Source organism: Periophthalmus magnuspinnatus, chromosome 11, assembly GCF_009829125.3.
Source record: "Periophthalmus magnuspinnatus isolate fPerMag1 chromosome 11, fPerMag1.2.pri, whole genome shotgun sequence".
Taxonomy (NCBI): Eukaryota; Metazoa; Chordata; class Actinopteri; order Gobiiformes; family Gobiidae; genus Periophthalmus; species Periophthalmus magnuspinnatus.
This window is the reverse complement of record NC_047136.2, coordinates 27,691-44,177: the sequence shown is the minus strand read 5'-3', so window position 1 is coordinate 44,177 and position 16,487 is coordinate 27,691. Positions and strand designations below refer to the sequence as shown.

The following is a 16,487-nucleotide window of genomic DNA, read 5'->3' as shown; positions in this document are numbered from 1 at the left end:
AAGAACTTTCTCGGTGATAAAGTGCAACAAAACACTGAATAATAATAATGGCTTACACTTGTAATGCGCTTTTCAAAGCCTCTCAAAGCTCTACACTAGAGTCATTATTCATTCATTTCCACACTTGGTGATGGTAAGCTACTATTGTAGCCACAGCTGCCCTGGGGAGACTGACGGAAGCGAGGCTGCCAATCTGTGCCATCAGCACATCGTCACTTTTTTTCCAACTAAATACAAAAACTTTACAATGTTTATTTTTTTGCTGTATGGGACATGATTTTACTATTTTGTCAAACTTTTTCATATACAGTTGTTAATTTGAAATCTACATATTTAAGTATAAACACAAAACAGTCACACAAAGGAATGAAGGACGCCTTTTAATGTCATGTCAGTATTTGTAAACATTCACAGGTTAAATGAAACCTTCAAACTCAGGTCTGTAATTCACAAAAAATTTAAGATCTGATTTTAACATTAAAAGTAAATACATTAATCTCCTAATCAAGAGAGATGTAAAAATCATCCATCCATTTTCTTCCTCTTATGCGGGGCCGGGTCATGGGGCAGCAGTCTGAGCAGGGACTCCCAGACTTCCCCCACCCCAGACACATCCTCCAGCTCCTCCAGTGGGACCCCAAGGTGTTCCCAGGCTAAGAGACACAGTCCCTCCAGCATGTCCCAGTGGGACATGCCCGGAACACCTCCCTAGGGAGGGGTCCAAAAATCAGAATAAAATATTTCAGAACTCAAATAAAAATCCAAGGAAAAATTTGTTTTTGCTGTAAAACATCGGACGATCAGACTCGGCCTCTGACCATATTTGGGTCCATCTTTATCGCGTTACTTTTTCTTCACTAGACTGGGACATTTTTGGATGATTTTTGTTTTTATGATCAGATTTAAGCTGTAAAAGTTTGAATAAATAACTTGTCTGACTCATCACAGATTCAAACGAACGACTTAAGTGTTTCATTCTGCTGTTTATTTATTGAAGCTCATGATTTTTTATAATATTGTACATTTAGAAGAGTTTTTGTGGTTTAAATCTGCTCTTGGGTTTTTGTGTCAGTGGGAGAAATGAGTTTCAGTATTTTTGTTTACCGTCTGTATTTACATTGCCGATATATCGAGCTTCAGAGTGTGTTATTTCGACGGGGCTAACCGTTAGCACCCTGCAGATGCTAACACCTCCGTTCATTCCCAGAGATGTGCTGACACGTGATGAGATATTCAGGAAACGCTTGTGTGTCGTTGAAGATGACGAACATGGTGGGCCACGTGATGTCGTCCGTCACACTGTCGTATCTTAAAGGGATATCCCCCGTCTCTTTTAAAGGTGCGGTCTTCATAGAGTGGTCCCCTTTGGTGTAGTCTCCGGTCAGAACTTTTGCCACAAAGATAAACTTATGTCCATCTACGTTTGGAGGAGAATACTGTTGTGATATGGACAAAGCGGAGTTCACAGCGAAATAGACGCCTTGGCCAAAGATGGTGGCTGTGGAGAGAGGACACGGGGTCAGATTTATTTAAACAGCTTCAGATAACCAAAGAGCTTCACATAAAAGCCAGATTAATAAACAGACTAGAGAGGGAGAAAATTTTGTATTGAAGTAAAAGTACAAGTCCTGCTGCCAAAATGTTATTGAAGTAAGAGACTTAAGATGTCGTCCAGGTCTGATCCACAGCAAAAGGCGAAGTTTAAATCTGTCAACTGGACGTCTTCACTCCTACGAGTCATTGAAAAGTCTTCGCTCCTACAACGGCTTGTCCAGTTGACAGATTTAAACTTCATCTTTTGCTAAGAGACTTAATACACATGTAAAACACTCAAAACACAAATACTTTAAATGCCATTTTAGATCAGTCTTTCATACAAAATGCTCAGAGCTGGTGACGCAGGTCTGTTATGTGCGTTTGTAAAGAGAGGAGGCAGCAGTGAGATGATGGTACAAACCGTTCTTTCCACAGAAGCTTCTGTTGAATCCGTGGACACAGATTTCTTTGACGCTGCTTTCGCTCGTGCCGTGGTAAAGTGTGCGCTCCACCTGAGGATAAACGGCAGCCTGCTGCACACTCGCCTTCTTCAGCTGGTACTGGCTGTACAGCAGTTTGTTCATCAGTTTGTCCACCTGCCGAGCAAACGCACTCATTAAAACTAAATACTTTTTTACCCCACTGTAATGATTGCGTTGTAGTCAGCCAACAAATATTTATTTTCCACCATAATTTGCAAATAAATAAATTAAAAATCAGACAATGTGATTTACTGAATTCTTTCCCCCCATTCTGTCTCTCATAGTTGAAGTGAAACTATGATGAAAATTACAGGCCTCTCTCAGCCTTTTAAGTGTGAGAACTTGCATAATTGGTGGCCGAATAAATACTTTTTTGTCCCACTGCATAACTACAATACACTCATTAAACTGTAGCTTTTCACAGTTATCTTTAAACTCTGGATGCATGTGGTTCATGAAAATCTGCTGAATCGAGTATCAGCTTTAAAATATCAGCCGACGTCCTGGTTGCACCTGTGAAATATGTAATAAAACTATTTACTGGTCAAAGTTGGTCTAAGTCTCTGTTTGAACTTTTATTTACACATTTGTCAGACTATGTTTTTGTTTTTATGAAAATAAAGTGTATTTTAGCCCCTGTTCTGGTATCGGTCGATATCAGGGATCATAGTGACAGAGCAGTGCATCCCAGGTATAAAATAAAATAATAATAATAACATCATTATTATTATTGATTATAATATTTGACCTTGACAATACGGATCTGGCTGTGGTATTGTTGCATTGTTTCGTAGAAATTCTTCACGACCGTCTGAAACTCATCAGAGTCTTCGTCGACTCTCGTGGCTCCGGGCAGGTTTGACAGGAGAGAGTAATCTTCATCTGTAACACAAGTTTCATTATTTATACACGCACTGTCTTTTGGTGAGAGAGTCTCATGTCTCTATTCCAGGTCAGGCTTTACTGCATCTCTACTGCATCTCTACTGCGCCTCTACTGCGTCTCTACTGCGTCTCTACTGCGTCTCTACTGCGCCTCTACTGCATCTCTACTGCATCTCTACTGCATCTCTACTGCATCTCTACTGCGCCTCTACTGCGTCTCTACTGCGTCTCTACTGCGCCTCTACTGCGTCTCTACTGCGCCTCTACTGCGTCTCTACTGCGCCTCTACTGCGTCTCTACTGTGTCTCTACTGCGTCTCTACCGCGTCTTTACTTCACACGAAACAAAGCAAACGTCTACTGTGACAATACTTATGACAAAAAACAAATGCAACTTTTTACAGTTAAGTTGTAAATCATACTTTTGAGCTACTGTCAGACATAAACCGGTTTTGTCATTTTGCAGAAGAAATACTCATATTGTGGATCTCGGAGACTCCGTGTCTGACAATCAGCTGAAACATATAATACAGTTGAAATTCATAAAATAAAATAATATCCACAAGTCTGGACGTATCATTGGGTTTGATGATGACGATGGTGTCACATTTAAAAATACTAAAACATTCATACTAAAAAGGTACGCCATGTAACCTCTGGTGGGGTGTATGCTTTCTGTTTGTCTCCATGGTGATGCTTTACCTGTAATGTTCCATAGTATGGATTTAAATCAGCTGGATTTGAATAAATGCATGATATACAGGTTTAAAACCATATTGTGCAACATACCAAAGCAATAACATCTCCATGGAGACGAGCAGATGATAGACGCCCACCAGAAAAGTTCCATAGTGGACTTTTACCTGGTAGGTCTATTTCTGCCTGATCTTGTGGAACGATGGGGAGTCTGGAGATCTTCACCACGGCTCCTGATGCGATGTTACGAGCCTCCATCTTCTGAATGTTTATAGTGTGGGGCTGATTGTCCAGTGAGACATCCAGAGTTTTGAGCCTCATTCTCCAGGCGTTGTCCAGAAGGACGGTCAGATCGGGCGGATACGGAATCTTCTGACCCATATCTGGGTCACATTGAACCCACTGAACTGTCCTTAAAATCTCCTTATCTGACACCATGTCTGACATGTTATGTAAAAGCAGTTTAATGTCAGGAATCGCGTCATCGACGAAGCTCGAAAACCCTGAAACGGTTATTATTGTACCCACGATATCGACTTTGACCGCGTGGTTTCTTCTGATCACATCCAAACACATTTTGTGGAAATTGGACATGCATTTCACACATCTGTGCTCAAACTTCTCCTCGACTTGTCTCTGGCTGACTTTCTTACCAAAGGCTATGTCCACGCGGATCAAGTCGGAGTTGTAACTTGCAAACACAACAAGCTTCAGAGTGTTGGCGGACTCGATGGTGTCCCAGAACGTTCTCTTGGCTGGTCGTTCTGTGGGTCGGACGTCCTGAACCATTTGCTTGGACAGTTCTAAGGCTTTTTGTAACTGTGTATCTTCATCCTCCATGGCCCACTGATTGGCTTCCATTGAGTACTGAATAGCTAAAGACAACTGAGCCTCTTCCTCCAGGTCGGAGGAAAAGCCGGCGGCTCCGGGTGTCGGGGCGTTTGATGAATCGTCTCCCTGCAGCAGTGAAGATTCTGAAGGTTCCTCTGCTGAGTACAAGTCCACACCGTCCATGTCTTCAGATGTGTCCAGAACATCTACGAGCCCCGGTGGATTCTCATCAATGACAGAAACAATCTTTTTAGCTTTGTCAATCAAATCTGCACAAAAGAAAACAAGTTAGAGAGAGAAGAGAAATGCTGAAAATAAGACTTTGAATAAGATTACTGCTGTTGGCTTCAGCGGCGTCAATCTGCATCACATCCCGAAAATCGAAGTTTTTATTAGACATTAACTTCCACGCACATTCAAGCATGTTCTGTAAGGAGATAAAAATGCAATGTTCTTAATAATAATAATTACAATAATAATGATAATAGTAATCATTTTATTATTAAGTGATTTTCAAACACTGACGAGCTCATGAAGCAGAAACATAATAAAAGCAACGTTAACACGTCTATAAGAGTTAAACAGACTCAGATTAAGTTTAAATTTTGTCAAAGAGCCACAGAAAATGAAATGCAGCAGAATAATACTAATGCCCTATGATAACAGATTAAAGCCTCAGTATGTAACATTTCCCCAAAAAATACACAAAAATAAAAGGTTTTCAATTTAGATGTTTATAACACTGAAAAACTGAAAAACTTAAAAACATGTTACTGTGAGCGGAATTGCATCTCCACAGACCTGGCTCTTACTTGCATCTCCACAGAACTGACTGCTTTTTCCATGGAAATGTTGTTCCTTTGGTTAAAACTTTCTATGTCCTTTGAATCATGCAGATGAAAGTTACATACTGTGCCTTTATCTGTACAAATAAGAACTTTAAAATTATGAAAAAGTAATTTAAGAAACTGTAAAACCCCTGAGATAAATCAATATGTTCAAAGCACATATATGTACAAATACTTCATATACTGTATGTATGAAAGTACTTCATATATGTACAGATATGAAAGTACTTCATTTTCTTTATAAGAATATGAAATACTCTGATAAGAATATTTTATCCTTGTTCTTTCCAAGGAGCAGGACTCTGAGATGAAATGATTAAATAAACATTATTTTGACATCTCCAGTTTAATTCAACCATGAAATCCCTTAAACATTTTTCAAAAAGACACAAACTTATTATAAAACTGAAACATGCTTAAGTCAGGATCTGCCAGAGGAGCTTCAGAGTGAGGTTTTCTCTCAATGAAACAAACTGTTAAAGGCCCGAGCAAACAAACATATGTCACACCCCAGTCTCTCCTCACCCAACGCCTCCCCCCGAACACCTCACACCTGAAACACCTTCCTCCTGAAACGCCTCACACCTGAAACACCTTCCTCCTGAAACGCCTCACTCCTGAAACACCTTCCTCCTGAAACGCCTCACACCTGAAACACCTTCCTCCTGAAACGCCTCACACCTGAAACACCTTCCTCCTGAAACGCCTCACTCCTGAAACACCTTCCTCCTGAAACGCCTCACACCTGAAACACCTTCCTCCTGAAACGCCTCACACCTGAAACACCTTCCTCCTGAAACGCCTCACTCCTGAAACACCTTCCTCCTGAAACGCCTCACACCTGAAACACCTTCCACCTGAAACACCTTCCTCCTGAAACGCCTCACTCCTGAAACACTCCTTTAACCCATATTAAAGTGACAGTGATAAAATAATCACATAAAGTGGTACCTTGCTCTGCGGCGCCTCCCAGGGGACCATCTCAGGAAAGATGCAGACTTGAAACTTGGTCTGCATGTCGTTGTACATTTTCTTGCACTCGTCCGTCTGCCAGAAACGCGTGACCCCGGGAGCATTCACCGTGATGGTTCTGGTGCAGATAGAATCGACCAGGCCCTGGAGAACTTCCTCTGCAATTTGACACGCAGTGGGGTGACCATAGATCTGAGAACATTTAAAAACACAATTTTAACATTTTAAAAGATTCAGTTGAATTATACACAAACCTGAGACTAGTTCACTGAATATACTGCCCCATGTGGAGACATGAAGAACATCATGTGAGGTCTTTGTGTTTATATTAGTTTAGTGCTGGTGAGTTTGACCTCTGGAGAAGATGTAGCTCCAGCAAGTCCAGCAAATATATAAAATAAAAAAATAAAACATATACAATAAAATTGTAATGGTGAAGCCAAACCTGAGAACTTATTTATCAATGTATTTAGTATGAATTATATTGAAAACCAGTCTTGTTCTTGTGGACCAAATGTGTCGTGTTCATCATTGAAAAAAATTTTGCCCAACAAAATTTTAGGCAAATCAACAAGAGACAAGCGCTGATCTGAGCAAAATGAGTCTTTAAAACAGTGACGCACAGTTCAGAGGTCACAGAAACCATCATTTCATTTATTGGTTTATTAGGACAGTGAACAATTACATTAAGCACAGTGGCAGATACGTTTGTATCAGATTGTAGGTCATAACTAATTTCCATCTGTAGTCCTGGGAAGGGGAGACAACACACACATAAAACAACTTTACAATATACAATAAAATAAATATTTATAAGTTAAAAGTGCACTGTGTAATGTAATGTAATGTAGTGTAATGTATTGTAGTGTAATGTATTGTAATGTAATGTACTGTAGTGTAATGACGGCTCATAAAAAGCTGTAAAAATCAGTCATGTTCTTTAGAATTTCTGGAAGCCCATTCCATTCCTTGATGGCTTTATAGGAAAAGGCTGCTTGAGAGAGGGCAGACTTTCTTTTAGGAACATTGCAGTCACCTCTAGACACAGACCTTAACACTCTACTTGTAAGAGCGAGGCTGGATGTAGGTCTTAAGAGGAGGTGGGGCGGCGTCATGTAAAACTTTATGGACCAGACGGATATCAGAGTACCTGATCAAGTTGTCGAAACTTAGTATTTTATATTTTTCCAAAACATGGCAATTATGGTAACACCTTGGCTTTTTATCCAGAATTTTCAGGGCCTGATTATGTAAAGATCTAAGAGATTTTAGAGCTGTTAGGTTAGTCTGAGACCATGAGGATATGCAATACAAAATATGAGATATGATCATGGCATCAAAGTAAAACTTTGCAGCTTCTAGTGATAACGCGTTCCCAATATGTTGAAAGTTTGCAACGTTAAACTTCAAGACATTAAAGGTCTTTTTAATGTGATTTTTAAAGTTAAGTGAAAGGTCCAATATGACACCTAGATATTTAACTTCTTCAACATTTTTGATCATGCGATTATCCACCTAAATATTTGGGAAGACATTTTGAGGTTTTTTGTTCGAGAAATACATAGTGACCATTTTCTCAGTGTTCAACACAAGGCAGGAATTGTTAAGCCACTCTAGTGCTTTTGCCATTGTGGTGGATAGCTTAGTGGCAACAGAATTAGCGTCAGAATCATGCAGAAAAAAGACTGAATCATCAGCATACATTAAGACTTCTACATCACTGCAGATGGAGGGCAGGTCATTAATGTATAGACTGAAGAGCAATGGCCCCAAAATGGACCCTTGGGGCACACCTGTAGTACAGGCGAGGTATGGTGAGGTTTTATCTTTTATTTTTACGCATTTGTAACGGTCCGCTAAGTATGATTGAAACCAATTCATAGTATTTGCAGATAAATGTGCAAATAATGTGTTTGTGTTACACTGGACAGTTTATGAGGACATCATCGTTTAAGGCTTTAACCGTGCAGATGTTTTATAAGGACATCAGCCTTTCTTCTGAATGTGTTAAATTGAGGCTTTAGAATAATATATATATTTTTTTAATTTAAGGTGTAATCACTATTAGAGGTCATACATTACACAACACTGACTCTTGCTAGAAAACTCATTTCCTCAGAAACATGAATGAAACAAAACACAACTCCAGGAATGTTTAAGTAATTCTGTAAAATCACCTAAGCAACAAACTGAAACTAACACACCTGTTTGTTTACAGTTTCTCTGTGGTTAGTTCCTCCTTTCACATATTTATTTATTTATTTTGTTGGCATCACTTTAAAGAGTCAAAAACAAGATAAACATAAATACAACTGTTATGTGCCTTGTCATTATTACAGGTTCAACGAGGCTAAAACTATAGCAGCTGCTTCAATGTAAAACCAAGTGGAGCACTTACCACCTGATGACATCACAAGGTGGAACAGAGTGTTTCAGTTTGAGAAAAGAACTCAGCCAAAACATCCAAGACTGAATGAAACCAAACACAACTTCAGGCATAATTTTGATGAGGAAACAACACCATAGCACAGATCAGTATTATAGCTCCTTTTGTTAAACTAAATATGGATCCTCACCTTTAACCCACACACGTCCTCCGTCTCCACCGGGACAATGGACACCTGGGTCATGTCCGCCAGCAGCTGATGTGAGTGGATCTGGATGTATTTAAGTTGTCCCGGCTCCATTTGAATGAACGTCTCCCTCTCTATAGGCGTGGTGAGAAAAGTTAAAATAGCCGCCTTCTTTTCCTCCTCCATCCCTTTCAGAGTCAACACGTCCAGATTCCCTCCACGTTCGGACACGGTCACACATCCCAGAGTCTGACAGAACTCCTTCCATTCCCGACAGTACAGCGTGCTCTCGTATTCGGGATCCACTCGCACGCTAAAGCCGCTCACCTGTGATTCTAACAGAACACCTGCTTGCTTTGCAGAGTCTTCAGATGTGGACGTCACCACCGCGCTGCAGTCAGACAGTGTATATAAAGTCATTACGCCTGATTGGCTCATCATTTGTACGAGCTTGTCCTTTACATCTTCCTGTGCTAAAAACTGTGCTTTCTCATGCGCTAGAGTAAAAGTGATTTGAGTCATGCTGCTAAAAAACTCCGTAAGTCTCTGTTGTATCTGGTCTATTTCAGATCCTGTTGGACCTGTCACCGAAAGGCCGTCCTTGTCGATCGAGATGTTGTAATCTGGGAAGGATTTTTCGATTTCTTGAGCTAGTGCACTTTTCTCAAACAAGGCGAGTTTTGGCGAATCTGTGATGGCCATAAGTTGAGTTGTGACTTGGACCTGGTCTGTCTGGGACTCGTCCATCGTTTCGACTGTGTCAGTGGGAGAATGTGGTGTTAAGGCGAGTGGAGGCGGGCTGTTAGCATGAGCCAAAACAGGAGCCGTCTGCATCAGAGCGTCTTCTTGTTCTACAGAGGCTTGGCGGGTGATGGCAGGGATGACGGGCTGAGGATGTGGAGATAGTGGAGGCGGTGGAGGCGGTGGAGGCGGTGGAGGCGATGGAGGCGGTGGAAGCTGGAGGAAGTCAAAGTAAGGCTTTACCACCAATTCTGTGTTTCCCAGTTTGTGAGTCTGGCTCAGGACACAGCTCACAGCTGCAAAGACAAACAGACGTGTCATTATAAAAGTGATTCTATTTCTTATGTTGTATACAGTGGCAATATCGCGGTTCACCCTTCGTGATCTCGCTGTTTCGCAGATTTTTCCAGTGCAACACTACACACTTTTTTATAATGTATGAACGTGCATTGTGATCTGCAACAAACCAAGAGACTACAGACCACCGTCCATCGATCTCCTCTGTGCCATGTCTCAGCTCAGAATGAGTTCAGCCCGATAAATTTACATAAATGTTCGATCGACAGTACAGGAGAGAGGCGGCAGTACGAAGAGGCGCAGTCAGAGGAAAAGAAAGAAATGTGAGAAAACGTTTTACAGCTGCAAAACATAGAGAATAATTGTAAAAATTTAAGCTTAGTGCCTAGTGCAGGTTATTTCTAGAACTTGACTCCCGCAATAAACGAGGGACCACTGTAAATGCTTTTGCGAGTCACTAAGAAACACAAATACACAACAGTGTATTTGTTGAAATAAAATTGTTGAATTGTTTTTGTTTTGTTAATTAATTTAACAAAACAAAAACTAAAAAAACAGGACGACAGGGCCTTTTCTCTGCTTCGGTTTGAAGGTGTTGCGATTTATCAGAACTGGTATAAGACCAGACAGTCACACAAACAAAGCAGAAGTGTTTTTTTTATCATTGTGGTACCAAAATCAAATCCTCATAATCAAAATTGAGTTTGTAATAATCACTACATCGACTTATCAATATATGACATACATGACATATATGATATGAAATATATCAATATATGAAATATTAATATGTGAAAGATGGAACAAAAACTTCTGGGGGTTAATGTTTATCGTGGGCCTTTTTGAAAACATAACTTCTGACTCATTATAGACACAAAATCACGTGTTACACGTGTCAAGTGTTACACATGTTATTTATTTAAATAATATTGTACATTTAGAACAGTAATAATTCTGTTTAATTGTTTGTTTCAGTATTATCATTTATATTTCCTTCAGTGACATTTCACTGTGTTATTGTGAGAGGTCAAAGTCTATTGAGACTGAGCTTAAAAACGAGGGCTGAACTTACAGTCAAACCGCACAAAGGTGACTACGGCGACGCCCTCTGACCTCATGACCACGCCCTTCACCCTTTGACCTCCTCCACGCTGGCTCTCAAAGTACAGACAGAGCAGGTCGGCGGTGGTGCCGGGGTGGATGTTCTCCACTATGATGGAGTCTGTCTCGGTCACTTCTTCGATAGTGACCTTTGCTTTGCTCAGGGTCCGATTGGAGATTCTCTCGCTGAGCTTCTGAAAATCTGTAACATCAAACAATATCATTAAAGGAGCATTGTGGAACGTTTCTGGAGCTGGTTCACTACGTGCTTGTCTCAGTGGAGATACTGTTGCTATATGTCAATAATGTTCCTCACTATGGCATTAATTACAGGGGTCTCCTATCTACAGAAGTGATCTGTGACTTGACCTGGTGTTGACCTCCATGGAGTTATATTTATTTAATGCCATACTCCTGAACATTCCAAACAAAGCAATAATATCTCCATGGAGAGAAGCCGGTAGAGAACAGTTACACAGTAGAGCTTTAGGTGATGTAGACGTAACATGCCTTGTGCTAGCGGCTGGCTGAGCTGGATGAGGATCTGGGTTCTGTCGGCCAAGGGGAGCAGGCTGTAGTCTTGATCTCCGAGGGCCATTTGGACTTCCACAAACAGTTGGATCGTCTCGATGCTTGTGCTCGGGTTGAATCCCTTCAGGACAAATCGACACGGGTCTTTGGAGGCGGGTTTCCTCACGATCAGCTCCGTGTTATGAATCACATGATGGTCTTTGGAAAGCACCCGAGCGGCAGCTTTAACAAACACAACCACAGAACTGTCAGTTTTTAACTATTAACTAGCGATGTCTATGAACGAGCCGGCTCTTTGAACGATTCCTTAATGTGAACGGATGGATCTATATCTAATTTTTTAAAAGAATCAAATCTTTTTCTTTGTTTCTTTTTTTTTTTTCTTTTTCTTTCTTGCATTTTCATATTAATTAACTTTGAACCATCAGAAGAATCAGGCAGCATGAGAGAGATTTGTGCACAAAAACAAAACAAAACAACAAACATCATAATAACTGTTAGATTTTTAAATTATTATTATTATTGTAGTGCAGTGTTTTATTTTGATTATTCATAATTTTAAAGAGTAAACTCAATCACACTCTCATCATTTTTTAAACACATCTGAGCCCTGTTTGTGTCTCTCAGTGATTATTTTTTGGTTAAAATTTGTTCTCACATTGGCTTCTGTTGTATGAATACATAGTAAAAGAGACAGTTTTTTGAATGGCTCTTTGAAATGAACCGAACCAAAAGAGTTAGATCCCCTTAAAGCACCAAAAGTCCCCAGATTATTAATTACAAGATCCTACATGGCTCTCACTCAGTGCCTCTCACTCATGTCATGCTCTGCCTCCAGTTTAAACCCTAAAGTCTATGGGTTTCATTAGGATGAGATTCAATAGAGATTTAACGGAATACACTGCCCCCGCAACCCGGCCCCGGATAAGTGGAAGAAAATGGATGGATGGATATTAAGTGAACTGGATGTAGTGAACATCATGTAGAGACAGATGTGGGCAGATTATCAAAATGCTGATAATATGATGAATGATGTTTTGAAGACGAACACACTTTGAATAGCAAGTATATTGTTTATAATAAATAAATTAAATGTTATTAAAATGTAAAACTGCTGTAGACGTGCATATAAAAGGTATAAAGTGATTGTCTGCACTTTCATGGGTCGTTTTAAAGTCCTTTCATATCTATCTGATTCTTAAAGCTTAAAGATTTTAAATGCATTTTCAGCACATTTCTACAGGACTGGCATATCTGTCATCATTATCGAGACATTCATTTTTGTCCACACCAAAAAAATAACTTTAAATAGTTTTGAACCTAAAAATCAAAAGAACACCATTTCAAAGCTCCTCGCTTCAGTCTTACCTTCTGCCTCCTCAAACACCAACACGGCACAGTGTCCCGTCTTCTCCACAGAGACCAGATGGCCTCCTCCAGACCTGTGTCTGTTCTCAAAGTACAAGGTGAGCAGCTCATCGTCCACGCCTTCAGGAAGCCCCAGCACCTCCACCACACGGCCCTGCTGGATCTCTGTCATCCTGAAAAAAACATTATTACTATAGCACATTTACAATATAGACGGTATGCAGCATGCATTTTATCTGAAGAGGACGTGGGTATCCTGGGGGGCTGGGTATGGGGGGGTGTGGGTATACTGGGGGGCTGGGTATAGGGGGGTGTGGGTATGGGGGTGTGTGGGTATACTGGAGGGCTGGGTATAGGGGTGTGTGGGTATACTGGGGGGCTGGGTTATACTGGCGGTGTGTGGGTATACTGGGAACACACACACCCCCATGTGTGGGTATGGGGGTGTGTGGGTATACTGGAGGGCTGGGTATAGGGGTGTGTGGGTATACTGGGGGGCTGGGTTATACTGGCGGTGTGTGGGTATACTGGGAAGGGGGTCTGGCTCTGACTTTTTTATGCCCACTTAATGTTCCTTTCGCACTTGTAAATATGTACTTCATGTTGTAAATATTGATTTTTGCATAATTAAAATGAAAAAATAGATATAAAATTATGATTCAACAAATATTCAAGGCCAGTTTCACTTCCCTGCTTCAGTGACGAGCCAGATTTCCTATTGATTTCAATGATTTCACTGTACTTCTCTAAAGGTTAAATTCACAAATGTTTATCACAACAAACAAAATGCATCTGAACAATATTCCTTTGCGCTGGCCTCATCTGTGTTAAATGTGTTTTGTTTATAGAACATGATATTATCTGAACACAGCAATAACAGAAATAAAGAGTTCACGATTAATGTGAATTGTAACTGTAAACACTTGTCATGCAATGTGTAAACAAATGTCATGGTCAGCCTCTCATCTGGAGTTCACTTTAAGTTGTTGTTCATTTGTTTGGTTAAAAGACCTATATCAAACTAAATTGACTCTTGTAGTTTTAATCCATGTTCTAATGCTGTTCCCTCCTCAAAAACAAACATGTGTGAATAAAACAAAACACAACTCCAGGTCTGAGTAACCCTTTATTATTAGTCTGTTACATCTCCAAAGCTCAAAATGCTCGGTTCAACCTTGTGATGTCATCAAGTGGTAGTTTCCAAGTTAACAGCTCCTTTTAACTTTAATACAGTCGAGATAAGCGGCAATTCCAGAGTTGAAATTATGCACATGATTCTAGTGAAGGTGTGTGGAGTTTAAGTAATGGGAAAGTTCTTAAACTGAGCAAGACAGTGTTTAAAGAGTGCAAGAGAGTTTTTAAAGGGTGCAAACGAGTGGGTGAGAGAGTTTTTAAAGGGTGCAAACGAGTGGGTGAGAGAGTTTTTAAAGGGTGCAAACGAGTGGGTGAGAGAGTTGCAGATTGGGTGATTATTTATGTTTTGATTTGTGTGATTTTAATGTCTTTCTTATTCAGTAAAGCACTTTGAATTACCTTGTGTACGAATTGTGCTATACAAATAAACTTGCCTTGCCTTGCCTTTAAAAACACAGTGGTGCACTTCCTGTATTACCACATGATGACATCACAAGGTGGAATAGAGTGTTTTCAGTTTGAGAGAAGAACTCAGCCTAAATCTGCAGGGTTTGTGTGTTAAACATGTGTGAATGAAACAAAACACAACTCCAGGTCTGTTTGTGACGAGGAAACATTATCACAGAGATCAGAGCAGTGCATTATGGGTCTTTCAGGTCTGGATTCCTCTGACAGTGACTCCACATTCTGCCTTTTATTCCTCAAGAAAAGATAAAGACCTTTTTTTACACCTCGAAATGTGAACAAACTTAAACAAAACACACAGGTGAGAGTCCAGGAAAGCACGTGACCATTACTGGCGAATTTATTACATGTTTATTATGTTTATAACATGTTTAATACATGTTTATTAGATGTTTGTTGCCTTTTGTGCGGGAGGTATAATGCAGCTGTTTAACGTCCACAGCTTTAGTTTGTTAGTGCACTAGTTCACTTAATTTGGGGTATAAAAGTAGATTTGTGACTTTTAAACGTGCATTCACACGATTAAATGTGGTTCAATGTGATTAAATGTAGTTAAATGTGAGTAAATGTGATATCCGCCGCTCTGTGTCCTGACGAGGACAGAAAGCGAAAGTCTCTTCATGACTTGTTCTATAAACATAATATCGGCTTATTCGCTCTTTAAGGTGACGCTTGATCAACATTTACATTTCAAATGAATCTCTTTTCGTGTTTTATTAAACATTGACAGCACAAACTCACCTGTTTTCCACCGAAACATCTGCCTGGGTTGGTTGGACGAGTTTTTCAGAGCAAAGGGAACTTCCTTGTGCAGCTCGTTGGGCGGCTCTGCGTCAGCGTACGTCAAGCGTCAGCGTACGTCGTAAAGCGTCAGGTACGTCTTAAAGCGACAGTGCACATAAAGAACCGCTCTATATGCGATTATAGACTGTTTAAGTCAGTGATATATACAGTGTATGTGTCATAGACTGGATAAAGGAGTTATATAATACAGTAAGATTATTATTATTATTATTATTAGTAGTAGTAGTAGTAGTAGCAGTAGTAGTAGTAGTAGTAGTCCAGTCTCTCTATTATGGCTAACTTTTACATGGAACAATTTGAACAGGATGCATTGGTCTCATTTCCAGGCTCCTCCCACACATTGGTATTGATACGTGGATGACAACTGAACTAAAATCAAAATTCAAGATCTGGAACCCTTTACTGCACATATTAAACTGTTTACTGCATATATTACACGCTTTACTGCACATATTAAACCCCTTACTGCACATATTACACTCTTTACTGCACATATTACACTCTTTACTGCACATATGATTTTGGGCGTTACAAAAATAAAATGAATTGAATTGAATATATTACACTCTTTACTGCACATATTAAACCCTTTACTGCACATATTACACTCTTTACTGCACATATTAAACCCTTTACTTTACATATTACACTCTTTACTGCACATATTAAACCCTTTACTTTACATATTACACTCTTTACTGCACATATTAAACCCTTTACTGCACATATTACATTCTTTACTGCACATATTAAACCCTTTACTTTACATATTACACTCTTTACTGCACATATTAAACTCTTTACTGCACATATAACATTCTTTACTGCACATATTAAACCCTTTACTTTACATATTACACTCTTTACTGCACATATTACACTCTTTACTGCACATATAACATTCTTTACTGCACATATTAAACCCTTTACTGCACATGACTGTTTGCTGTAACCAACAATAAAGATCTACAGAACGATAACTGTGCCTCTGCGCCTGTTCTTCAGAACAGAAACCGACACCTTCTTAGATTGTACAGTAACAATAGGAGAGGACCAGTGTCTCCAAGTAGAAGTCTTCAGGAAACCCACACACACTGACCAATACCTGCTGTTTGATTCACACCATCCACTACAGCACAAACTCGCAGAAGGAAAGTTGGAACTATTCCTCACTTACTACCATCTGTGGGATTATAACTGAACGCCTCTAAGTCAGAATCCCCCC

The 16,487-nt window shown here is 39.9% G+C and overlaps 1 protein-coding gene across 1 annotated transcript; it reads right to left on the bottom strand.

Annotated features, from left to right (window-relative positions):
• Positions 1 to 363: 363 nt before the first annotated feature.
• On the bottom strand, positions 364 to 15,271 carry parp10 (poly(ADP-ribose) polymerase family member 10). The gene is made up of 11 exons (XM_033975704.2): positions 15,200 to 15,271; positions 12,860 to 13,032; positions 11,471 to 11,713; positions 10,932 to 11,162; positions 8,825 to 9,858; positions 6,228 to 6,440; positions 4,765 to 4,855; positions 3,765 to 4,697; positions 2,767 to 2,900; positions 1,958 to 2,132; positions 364 to 1,498 (listed from the first exon to the last, which is right to left on the bottom strand). Exons 2-11 carry the CDS (start codon positions 13,029 to 13,031, stop codon positions 1,185 to 1,187), a joined length of 3,540 nt encoding a protein of 1,179 aa, XP_033831595.1. The 5' UTR covers position 13,032; positions 15,200 to 15,271; the 3' UTR covers positions 364 to 1,184.
• Between the last annotated feature and the right edge of the window lie 1,216 nt (positions 15,272 to 16,487).